Source organism: Dioscorea cayenensis, chromosome 8 (genome assembly GCF_009730915.1).
Source record: "Dioscorea cayenensis subsp. rotundata cultivar TDr96_F1 chromosome 8, TDr96_F1_v2_PseudoChromosome.rev07_lg8_w22 25.fasta, whole genome shotgun sequence".
NCBI classification, from domain to species: Eukaryota; Viridiplantae; Streptophyta; class Magnoliopsida; order Dioscoreales; family Dioscoreaceae; genus Dioscorea; species Dioscorea cayenensis.
This window is the reverse complement of record NC_052478.1, coordinates 9,962,709-9,975,567: the sequence shown is the minus strand read 5'-3', so window position 1 is coordinate 9,975,567 and position 12,859 is coordinate 9,962,709. Positions and strand designations below refer to the sequence as shown.

At 33.6% G+C, this 12,859-nt stretch overlaps 1 protein-coding gene across 1 annotated transcript; it reads left to right on the top strand.

The window, feature by feature from the left end:
* The first annotated feature begins 6,751 nt into the window (after positions 1 to 6,751).
* Positions 6,752 to 12,400, top strand: LOC120266398 (purple acid phosphatase 2-like). Its single transcript, XM_039274021.1, has 8 exons — positions 6,752 to 7,030; positions 7,648 to 7,848; positions 8,141 to 8,252; positions 9,638 to 9,867; positions 10,079 to 10,217; positions 11,446 to 11,666; positions 11,836 to 11,957; positions 12,051 to 12,400. The coding sequence occupies exons 1-8, from the start codon at positions 6,857 to 6,859 to the stop codon at positions 12,247 to 12,249; spliced, it is 1,398 nt and encodes a 465-aa protein (XP_039129955.1). The 5' UTR covers positions 6,752 to 6,856; the 3' UTR covers positions 12,250 to 12,400.
* Positions 12,401 to 12,859: the final 459 nt, after the last annotated feature.

Here is a 12,859-nt window from a genome sequence, read left to right as displayed (position 1 = left end):
GGAATGACGGTGGTCACTAATGAAAAGAATGAATTAGTTCCCACTAGAACGGTCACAGGATGGCGGGTGTGCATAGACTATAGAAAACTCAATGATGCTACTAGAAAAGATCATTTCCCTCTACCTTTCATTGACCAAATGCTTGAACGACTAGCGGGGCACTCATGTTACTGTTTCTTGGATGCTCTCTCCGGATACTTTCAAATCCCCATCTCCCCAGAAAACCAGGAGAAGACAACTTCCACATGCCCTTATGGTACTTTTGCTTACCTCCGTATGCCTTTCGGACTATGTACTGCGCCAGCCATCTTCCAGCGATGTATGATGGCCATATTTGATGATCTAGTGGAAGATATCATGGAGGTTTTCATGGATGATTTCTCAGTTTTTCGGTGATTCTTTTGACCTCTACCTCAAAAATCTAGAGCGGGTCTTAGCCAGATGTGAGGAAACCAACTTGGTTCTCAGCTGGGAAAAGTGTCATTTTATGGTCAAGGAAGGCATTGTGCTTGGCCATAAGATATCACAACAGGGAATTGTGGTGGATAAGGCCAAGGTTTCCACTATCAAACAGCTGCCTCCCCTAACGTCAGTGAAGGCCATTAGGAGTTTTTGGGACATGCAGGTGTTTACAGAAGGTTCGTCAAGGATTTTTCATTAATCGCCCGACCACTTACAAAACTCCTAGAGAAGGACACTGTATTGGAGTTGAGTGATGAGTGTATGACTACTTTCCTCACCCTCAAGAAAAAACTTGTTGAAGCTCCGATTATCGTGTCCCATGATTGGAATTTACCCTTTGAACTCATGTGTGATGCTAGTGACTTCGCAGTGGAGGCAGTTCTTGGGCAATGTTGAGGGGGTCATTTCCATCCTATATACTATGCAAGCAAGATATTGAATGGTGCTCAGGAGAATTATACTACCACCGAGAAAGAGATGCTAGCTGTGGTTTATGCATTTGACAAGTTTCGTTCATATTTAGTGTTATCAAAGGTGATCGTGTTCACCGACCATTCCGCTCTAAAATATCTTTTGAGCAAGCAGGATGCAAACCTCGTCTAATCCGGTGGGTACTTTTGCTTCATGAGTTCAACTTGGAGATAAAAGATAAGCGGGGGGCCGAAAACTTGGCCACTGTCCACCTATCATGCCTTGTGATCCCACTAGAGAGCACCAAGGAGAGAAAGAAGATAAATGATGGCTTTCCTGATGAGCAGTTATTTATAATTCGAATATTGAAAGAAGAAGAAACTCCGTGGTTCATTGATTTTGCAAACTATCTTACTGTAGGGACACATCTTGATGGGCTAACTTATCAACAAAGGAAGAAGTTCTACTCTGATTTGAAATATTACTTTTGGGAGGATCCCTATTTGTTTAGAACTTGCGCTAATTAGGTTGTGAGGAGGTGTGTATCTCATTCGGAAGGGTATTCTATCTTGGAGTACTGTCATGCAGGTCCCACTTGGGGGCATTACAGTGCCAACCGAACAACCAGGAAAATTCTAGATGCAGGTTTCTATTGGCCTTCCATTTTTTAAGATGCACAGAAGTTTGTTCAATGTTGCGATAGGTGCCAACGGACTGGAAACATTTCAAGAAGAGATGAGATGCCACAAACCTGGACCCAAGCTTGTGAGGTGTTCGATGTGTGGGGGATTGATTTCATGGGGCCTTTCCCTAGTTCCCATGGCAATAAGTTCATTTTGGTAACTGTGGATTATGTTTCTAAATGGGTGGAAGCACAGGCATCCCCCACGAGTGATGTACAAGTGGTAGTAAAATTTTTTGAAAAGCTATTCTCCAAGTTTGGTACACGAAGGACAATCATCAACGATAGGGGGACTCACTTTTGTAACTCTCAGTTTGCAAACACCCTGAAGCGATATGGAGTATCCCACAGGGTTGGAACTCCGTATCATCCTCAAACTAGTGGGCAAGTTGAAGTCTCTAACCGCGAATTGAAACAAATTTTGGAGAAATCCGTGAGTCAGCACAGGAAAGATTGGACAGATCATCTGGATGATGCCCTTTGGGCATATCGGACAGCATATAAGACACCTCTTGGAGCAACCCCTTATAGGCTGGTCTACGAGAAAGCTTGCCATTTACCCATTGAATTAGAACTTAAGGCATACTGGGCTATTAAGCAATTGAATTTTGATCCTCATCTAATCGGCCATAAGAGGAAGCTCCAACTAAGTGAGTTAGATGAATGGCGCACTATGGCGTATGAAAATTCCCTGCTTTACAAGAAAAGGATTAAGGAGTGTCATGACCGACACATTAAACAATGTAAGAACTTCAAGGAAAGGGACCAGGTTCTCCTCTTTAATTCAAGGTTACGACTCTTCCCGGGGAAGTTAAAACCAAGGTGGCACAGACCCTTCACAGTTTCACAAGTTTTTCCCCATGGCGCCATTGAGATAACTCATCCCGAGAAAGGCACATTTAAGGTTAATGGCCACCGATTGAAGCCATACCTATCTTGGAGCACTTCTCTTGGACTTGGAGGTAAGCCCCCACCATTTTATCTACCATCAAGTAAGAATGAAGTTACGTCGAGCTAATGACGTTAAACAAGCGCTTCTTGGGAGGCAACCCAAGTTTTTAAATTCGCTGTCTTTAAATTTTGGTATTTCTTTTAGTTGCTTAGTTTCTTTGTTGTGGTTGAATGCTTATGTTTGTGAGTTTCTCGTATTTTTGTTTTGTGCTCAACTCATGCTTAGGCTTGCTCGCTTATCTTTGGCCTTGAATTAGTATTGTTTAGTTGAGTTTCATTGTTATTTCGGCATTTAAGAGGTTGTAATTCATATTTTATTGAGTTTGCAAGAGGAACCATGCCAAGTTTTCGATTTTGCAGGTCCATACGGGCTGTATACGGCTCGTATAGACACTTGTGGCATGTTCCAGAGCCTTGTGGGTGTCATTGAGGCCGCAAGAGACCCCTCATGAGGCCCATAGTGTAGTGGGCTGAGGGTCTCATGGGTGCCATGCGCCCGCAAGACCACCCGTGAGCCTCCCGGCCTCACGCGGCGCGCGCGGCCAGAAACCCTCACGGGCGCCATGCGCCCGCATGGAGCCCGTGAGGCTTTCAGGCTGGATTTTCCAACCTTCACGGGCACCATGCTCACCAATCCCTTCAAGCTACGCTATCTCACTCATCGGCTCTTTCAAATCGGCATTAAAGCTATCTATGTCGTCTCCGGAGGTTTCAACCTAACCATACTGGACCATCTCAACTCCGGCTACGCTTGATGCTGTGGTATTCGTGCCTGTACCGTTACCTTCACTGTCAGAGGTCTCAGCGTGATCAATGCCGTCTCCAAAGCTTACTCGGAGAACCTCCCAATCGTGTTCAACGTCGGCGGGCCAAACACCAACAACTACTGTATTGGATGGATGTTCAAAATAAATTATTGGACTTCTTTCTTATAAATTTCATATGTGATTATATTTTGAGTAGGTGTATGAAATTCTTTATTATAAATTGTTACATGTTGTAGTTTTTACCTATTTTTAGGTTGTGTTTGTAAAGAGTATGTGATAATGTAAAATTTTTTAGAGATGTTTGTAAAAACCTTACAAATATGAATTTACTAAAAAATTCATGATTTTTAATAATTTCTAAAAATAATGAAAACGAATATAAAAATTACATTGGTTATATATAATTTAAATAATTTAAAGTCTATAAAATATAATAAAAAATTTTGGTGGGTATATTAACAAATCCATAATGGTCATTTGTTGAATGAAATTAGTAATGTCTACAAAATAAGGAAAAATTTTAGAGGGGTATATAAGCAAACCCATTTTGGTAATTTACCCTTATTCTATTCATTGATTTAACACCATTAAGAGTCAACTTAACTATAGGGGCATATAAGTAAATATAATTGATTTGTAGGGGTATACAAACAAATATCATTTTTATAAAAGTATTTAAGCAAATTTATGATTTTGCAGAAGTATGCAAGTAAAAGCTACCTTTTTTTTAATTTATTTCATCATAAATAGAAACAATAAATACTATTTTTATTTTAAGAAATCCAACTCATAATATTCATTTATATTAAGAGCAATTTGTTTGTTTTTTTTTTTGCTAGAACCACAAGTACTTTTTCCCTACCACTCTAATTATTTATTTATTTATTTATTTAAATATTCAACGGATTTAATTAATTATTTTTAAAAATATAAAAAATATCTATAATTTTAAATAATTTCAAATATAATTTATAATTTAAAAATTATAAAATTAATTTTTAAAAAATAAAAAATATTTTAAAAGTTATAATAATATTTTAAAAATAATATTATAATCAATGAATTAGGTGACAAAAGAAAGGTACTTCACACAAATATTAATAAAAATAAATCTTGTCAATGACTATTTGGTTTATTGGCATCGGGTCCCTTGCGTAAGGTGTTCGCCTCAAGTGTCAAGCGTGATTCCCCGAGTTCGATTCCCATCTCACGCAAGGTGAGGGCACAGTTTGGTGGTGAGTGCGGCTCTCTCACGTGTTTATCTCTGGGTTCTGATACTTATCGTCTTTCTCAAAAAAAAAATAAAATAAAATAAAATAAAATAAATAAAATAAATCTCGATCTGATCTATTTTACCATAACAACCAATATATATATATACATATATCAATTTTTTTTTCTTATACCCATCAAAGCATTTCCCCATCTAGGATGGACTCATCCAAATAACCCAAAGCCAAAGTCGCTCTTGACCCTGAAGCCTAAATAATATATATATACAAATTAAAATGACTTTTATGAGCAAACTGCTTCATTATTACTACTTTATGGTGGACCATTGGGTGTACATCTTTGATTTCCTTTTATGAAGTCAACGAATGTGCCTGCCTTCTCAAATTTAAGCAGGGGGCTAATCTAATATTAATGGGTACCGTACCATGGATCAAATGGTTCCAAAATTTTGGTGATTTATTATTATTATAATTTTATTTTTTTAAAACATGAACAAACCCTATTAAAGATGTGTGGACTTATTATCTTAACACATTTCTTCATTTTCATCATGAAGTTCAAACTTATCTTTTCAGATATAACATAAATACGATACTGTATGTAGTGGTTAGGTTTGAGTTTCATTTCATCTTTAAATATTATTATTAATATATATTTATGTAGTTATTATTTTTTTTTATAAAGAATTATTGTTTGTTTTAGTTCAATTTTTTATCTTATTATAATTTGAAAGTAAAAATGAGGATCTATTTGTCTGTTTTTATTTTAACATAGCTAAACATTTTTGAAAAATTTCACTAGACAATAATGATACATTTTAAAAATCAACTACATAAAATATTTCTTAACACATAGAAGGAAAGGTTAAATATAGAAAATGAAAAGATAATATAGTATATATAACGAATTATAGTATGATAACATCGATTTTGGGGTATATTTATATATTATTAATAGTTATGAAATGCATCAATCATGTGAGTTAAAAGGATACCCATCAACAAATAAAAACAAGAAGAAATGTCCACGGTAAGTAATAAATATCTAATTTTTAGGTAAGTTTTACATAACAAAATCTATTTTCATTTCATTATTATGAACCACTTTTTTCATTTTTTATTTTATTTTAAAGAAAGCTCCATTCAACTCGTTTTACATTAAAATCATAATTGATTAATAGATAATAGCATAAATATCTCTATCGTAATTAGTTACGTTTTAAATTAATTCAACTTCCTCAAATCCATCGTTCATAGATGCTTTGTTTGTAATTTAATAACAAAATTAGACAATTAAATAAAATTGTTTTGTTTTCCATATAATCCTTATACTATCCCCTCCTATAAACTTGTGTGGAGATAAGTATGAAATAAGAAAACCAAAATATAGAATAAATGTGATTATAAATAATGGAGGGATAAATTAGTAAATTGTTGATTCAATTCAAACATTAGAATTATTCGATTGTGGTTCAAGCTAAAATATTTTTGATGTTTATGAGGTTTTCATACTATATTGTAAATAATAAGATAATATATATAAGTAGGGAGAAATTGCCACTTATCCTCATTTTTGTTGAAATTAGAAATTAAATTTATATCTCTATTAGTTGTTTGTAGTTTGATCTCAACTAACTATTAAATTTTGTTAAATCCATCTTATTCATATTTCTTTATTAGTCGTTCATATATATTATTTATCTATTTAATTAGCTTAATCACTAATCTATTTTATATTATTTATTTTATATTTTATATTTTATATTTTATAATTTTAAATAAAAAATGGCTCATGCTCTCATTCGTTCGACTTTCGAGTTTCGAGCAAGAGGCATATTGTATTTTTTAATTGTGTTCATTAATTGTATTCAGACATAGTCAAACACTCAAAATGAACATGAATGGTACTTGTTTATTCTTAGAAATATTTAAAAAAAAAATCCAAATTTAGTAGATTACAAGGCTCTTAAAATGTTCTCTGCCACCATGTAATTTTTATAAATTTTTACTAAAAATAAAAAAATCCAACTAGCAAAACTTTTCAACAATTTTTTTAAAAAAAAATCCAAATTAAGTAGATTACAAGGCTACTCTTAGAATATTCTCTGCCACCGTGTAAGTTTAATAAATTTTTACTAAAAATTAAAAAAAAAATTCAAACTAGCAAAACTAGTCAACAAATTTAAAGATAGCCCTTCATTAATGACAAACTTGCCTCGTTAAGAAAAATTTCTCTCTTCCCAACTCCTTTCACATTGACTCGTCGCATATTCTACTCTTCTATTTCATATTCTATTGCTCGTCTTCTTATTTGACAAACTCTATCTCTTCTTTTCTTCACTTGTGTAGCCATGGCAGATCATCTCAATCGGCTTCTTGTTCTTACTGTGTTGCTTGGTTTGTTCTTGAGGTTTTGCCATGGTGGTGTCACCAGTACCTTTGTCCGCAAGGTCGAGAAAACCATTGATATGCCTCTTGATGCTGATGTCTTCAGAGTTCCTTCTGGTTACAATGCTCCCCAGCAGGTTATGACATTCTGTTTATTTTATTCTTTTTATTGTTTTGGCAAAATCACTTTTCTACCATCTGTAATTTTTATTTTTATTTTTTGGTGCTCTATTTTTCCTAGTTCTCCTTTTCTTCTGGATTACCAAGCAAATCATGTTTTTTTTTTCTCAATTTTTTTTATTCTAGTGTGTCGCTAAAGTTGGTTTTATTTATTTCTTTTGTTGCTCAAATTGATTCTTTTAGAAAGTACCTATTGTTTAGTGTGGAAATTTTTTATTTTAGTTTTGCTCTTGATTACCTAGTAAATGGTGTTCTGGTATTCCAGGGACTCTATTCTGATCTGTAAATTATCTATTGGTTCATGGTGGTTTGGTTTAAAATTTGCTTATCTTTTTTAGTTACTTATTGGTTTTGTTTGGCACATTGCTTTTGCTGATACTTTGTGCTCTTTTCTACTTTTCTTTGAAATTATGTTCTTTCCTGCCTGCAAAATTTGGAATTTTCATCATTTATCTCACCACAATTTCCTGCTTATTACCAATTAATTTTTTCTTCTTCTTATTTCTTTTAGTACATTGATTGGGTTTCTTTTCGGAAGCAGCTTTTTCTGATTTTTTTTTCTTTGTTTCTGAAGGTTCATATTACTCAAGGTAACATGGATGGGTCAGCAGTGATTGTCTCATGGGTCACTCAGGATGAGCCAGGGTCTAACACAGTGCTTTATGGAACATCTGAGGACAATTTTGAGTTCCATGCCACAGGCAAGCTCACACAGTATACGTATTACAACTACACATCTGGGTTCATTCATCATTGCACACTTAGGAATTTGAAGGTGGGTGGCTATCAAAGAAAGAAAACTATTAAAAAAATAAAAAGTACTGTTTCCTTCATATTCTGATTTATTGTTTGTCCAAAGATTCTTCTTTACCTTTGTGAGATCTACCATTCCTTTATTGATGCTTACGGTTTTCTCCTGACATGCTAAGCGCATGCACAAATAATAAGACAATCTACTAATGTTTCTCTACTGATGTCAAAGAAACTTGTATATGAACAACTGAACCTTTTTAGTATTTTCAAAGGAGTTTGAAGATTGAAAGTACGACCTTTGAACTTTTTTGCAGTTTTCAACAAAATATTACTATAAAGTGGGGATTGGAAATACAACACGGCGTTTCTGGTTCACAACACCTCCAGAAGTTGGTCCTGATGTTCCTTACACATTTGGTCTTATAGGTAACTATTTTTTTGGCTAATAATAAATCTGAAGTCCTTTATAAATTTTTCTGGTGCATTTGGAACTGAAGCTATATATATTTTGTTTCTTGATGGTTTTTTTCGGTTGTCATCACTCTCAGTTCGCTTTGAATTTTTCGCATAATCTATGTCATCAATGAATAGAGTAGCATGAAGTTACGCTTGTCTTTGGCACTTGGGAGAATTAAGTGATGATACTCTGTTTACTTACTGTGGATTTTTCTGTAGATTTGTTTTCATAGATATCTTAACTTGAATATTCTTCTGTCTCCACACTTTGTCAATATCCCATAACACTTCTTTATGTTTCTCTCTGAAATAGGAAACTTGTTTTAACTTCTAACAAAATTTCACACTTATTTTTTTTGAGAAAAATGCGTAGAGGAAATTCATGATCATCATCAAAATAGCTTTTAATTTGCTCATGTTTAATTTCATCTGTTTTATTATTTTCCTAACAGAATTCAATTTTCGCCTTTTGTAGGCAAACAATTTCATGCTTTATTTTTGCTCTTGCTCCTTTCTCAATCTTCTCAAAGATCTGTTAAGAAGATACTGAATTTTGTATAATTGTATTACATTTGTTAGCTTGCTGCAACAAACAGCTATGATCATTATATTATGCAGTGCGATTTCATCTCCTCATTCATCTTAACTTACTATATGCCTCACCTTTTTTTATCTTATTTTGTCTATATATTACTCCTTGTGCTAATAAATTATATCTAGAAATTATTATTTACAAGCCAATTTGTTGTCTTACAGGCTTATGAAAATTTGCAATAAAAGCAATTTTTATGTATATTTTTTTCTTGCTTGAGCCTCGATAGTCATCAAATGTTGATGTAAAAATGTTTTATGACTGTTAACATGTATAGAAGTATAGAACATGTTTATCATTCAATCATACTCAATCAAAAGCAAAGAGAATTCTTGTTTGATGTTTTAGTTTTGTCGGGTAGCCTTTTCACGAAAAGTAATGACATCTTAAGATATGTTATCCTTCCTCCGAATCATAATGCCAACAATATTCAATATAGTGATGTGGGATTTTCCCCACTAATTAAATTCCAGGAATGTTATTAGCTGTTAAATTATAGCTCTGTTGAGAGATGCTTTACATATATCGGCATCGATAGCTAGTTGGTAGTTGTCCCCTTCAGTAATTGCGCTAATGTCTAGTGTTTCCTAAATCTCACAAGTACCATCATTTATAATCATGTATATAATGGTTGAAATATTGTCAGGTTCTAAATTCACATCTTAAAATCAGTGAAACAGTGAAGATACTTTGTTCTTGAAAAGATTGCAGTGTTGTGAACATACGCTTAATGTAGTTTTCATGATCTTATATGCTTATGCAGGGGATCTTGGACAGAGTTATGACTCAAATAGCACTCTTTCTCATTACGAGTCAAATCCTATTCGAGGAGAGACTGTACTATTTGTAGGTGATCTTTCTTATGCTGATAACTACCCAAATCATGACAATGTCAGATGGGATACATGGGGAAGGTTTGTGGAGAGAAGTGTTGCATATCAGCCGTGGATATGGACAGCCGGAAACCATGAGATTGATTTTGCTCCAGAAATTGTGAGCAGCAAACTTATTACGTCAAACTTCTTTTTCTACTTTTCATATCATTTTTTTTTTATTTGCACATGATATGGCATTTGTATATAATGCAAGGAGCGTGATGATATTTTACTTTGTAGTTCGTGTCGTCGGCATTAAGTCAGGAGAACTACATTCACATGCAGACAATATTCATGCTAATATGATAAAATTCATGACATGTTTGTAGGGTGAAACCAAGCCATTCAAGCCATTTCGTCACAGGTATACAGTTCCCTATAAGGCTTCAGGTAGCACAGCTCCATTTTGGTATTCGATCAAGCGTGCCTCTGCACACATCATTGTCCTGTCATCCTATTCCGCTTATGGTATGGATAAATCCATTTGCAATATCTTTATTTGAAAATAATTTTCTGGAACTCTGAACTGTGACATTAAACTTCGATGATGAGATTTAGTATTTTCTTAGATTATGTGCATAAGGTTTTCTGAAAGAGTAGAGGACATGCTATTTTTGTTTTATGCTCTCTCTCTCTCTCTCTCATATATATATATATATATATATGTATTGATATGTTGGCCATTAATGCTTTAAATGGAAATTGTTGTTTATTGACATTCATGATTTGTCAACAAAAGCAAACCCAAAATATTTGAGAAAGTATTTCAGCAAAATTAGCCAGAACTTATGTTTTAAACATTGCATTTCTTTCATAGGTGAAGGCATATTTGTCACTTTCTTACTGTTGTGTACACTAGTTTGTTTCTAATGAGATTATATTAATTCGTCTGATTTTTCTGATTATCATTCCAAATTAGATTTACTTTGTAGTTATGATTTAGGGATCCACAAATTGAATGCCATTGTTTGATAAAAATACCAATTGAATTAATAAAAAGAGAAACTATTTAGGTTTCCATATGATGTGAAGCCAGTGTCAAAATTTCATCTAATAAAGAGAGAAACTATTTATTTCTTTACTGTAGTGCTATTCTTGATATGCAATAGTATTTTCACGGTAATAGCAAATACACCCCTGATATGAATGATTATAGGACATGCAAAGGCCACGCAAAATGAACTTATCGGTTAATTGTAAATATTATCCACATTGCACTGGTAATTTGTGTTAGATTAAATTAAACATATTATTTGGGCCTGATTCAAGTAGAAAACTTAAGCTGATTGGATTACAGACCGAGTCTTATTTATTCAAATTCATGTTTACGAAATTAACTGATGTGGGATTATTAATTACTCTAATATGCTCTTTTAGTATGTGCTAGTCTATTTTAACCAATCATGTTGTAGACAAACCAAGTAAAGTAAGCTATGATACCATGTTACCATGTTAGATGGAAACCAAATATATTATTATCTTGGTCCGATTTAACTCGGAAACATAAGCTGAGCTGATCGGATGAGAGTATCTTGTCTTATTTATTCAAATTCATATTTACTAACGATATAGGAGTGTTAGTTACTCTGATAGTTAAGTTAATATTCTTTGTATTTGTTTAGCTTTATGCCAACCAAAGCTTGTATCTACTTGTATTAAGTTTAGCTAACTTGTGAATTGCCACTTTGCTTTCTAGCTAAGTACACTCCTCAGTACAAATGGCTTGAAGCAGAGTTCCCAAAGGTGAACAGAAGTGAGACACCATGGTTAATTGTTCTCATGCACTCTCCATGGTATAATAGTTACAACTATCACTATATGGAAGGGGAAACCATGCGAGTAATGTATGAGCCATGGTTTGTGCAAAACAAAGTCGATGTCGTGTTTGCAGGCCATGTCCATGCCTATGAACGCAGTGTAAGTTTTTATGAAACCCTCAAATCTTTTCTATGGTCCTATTCATGGGCTTAATTTATTGAAAATCTATATATCACCAAGCATACATTGTGAGCCATACTTTCTTTTTGTGAATATTCGCGTGGGAGTTTACAAATTCTTAATTTAACTGTTCTATCAATTCTCACAGCATCGAATATCAAATGTTGCTTACAACATAGTTAACGGGGAATGCACCCCTGTAGATGACCAGTCTGCTCCAGTATACATCACCATTGGTGACGGTGGAAATCTTGAAGGACTTGCAACAAAGTACGACAAGTATCAACTCTGTTTTTTGTTTAAATTACTTGAAATACAATTATGCAATCAAAGTCAGATTTCATTGACATTTTCATCTTGCAGCATGACATATCCACAGCCCAAGTATTCAGCTTATCGGGAGGCCAGCTTTGGTCATGCAGTCTTTTCAATAAAGAACCGAACTCATGCCTACTACGAATGGCACCGGAATCAAGATGGTGATGCAGTTGTTGCTGATTCTATGTGGTTCTACAACAGATATTGGAGCTCTGCCGATGATTCTATCACAATATTCTCTTGATGCTGATCTTTGATTATTCATTTAAAGAATAATATCTCCATGAGTTCTAGAAGCAATGTATCATTAATTCCCTTTTGTTTCTTATGTTGTTTCAATGGAATGACATCGTTTAATAAGTGATTGTGAAATAAAGATACTTTTATTTGGTTCATTTGATTTCATGTTTAAGTCCCTGTGACATTTAACAAAAATACTTGAGGAAAAATCATCTCGTGAATGACGAAGATGAATATTTGATTATGGGTCTTATGAAATATGAAATATTACAATTTTTAAAATCAATTAGCCATGATTGTTTCTGGTGATGGTTAATGTGGTGAATGGCTCTTGAAAGCTATTTGATCACATATAAGTTGATTGTTTAGCATATATATATATATATATTAAAAAGTAGTTATAGGAAAAGCTAGTACACTCTAGATAGCTGATTTTAGTTATTATTTAATAATAAAAAACTTTTATTTTGATGTCAGTATAACTATGGGTATTATATTATTCATGTTCTATGATATATTTTATTTTTGGGTTGTATGATAAGTGTCTAAATATATATGTTTTTTTATATGTATTTTATACACTTGGCACATACATTTTATAGAATTGATGCCTT

Excerpts from the sequence above, each read along its gene's own strand:
- LOC120266398 (XM_039274021.1), top strand. The coding sequence starts at position 6,857 with ATGGCAGATCATCTCAATCGGCTTCTTGTTCTTACTGTGTTGCTTGGT. Across the intron at positions 7,031-7,647 it reads GTTACAATGCTCCCCAGCAG|GTTCATATTACTCAAGGTAA; the intron begins GTTATGACATTC and ends TTGTTTCTGAAG. Across the intron at positions 7,849-8,140 it reads GCACACTTAGGAATTTGAAG|TTTTCAACAAAATATTACTA; the intron begins GTGGGTGGCTAT and ends ACTTTTTTGCAG.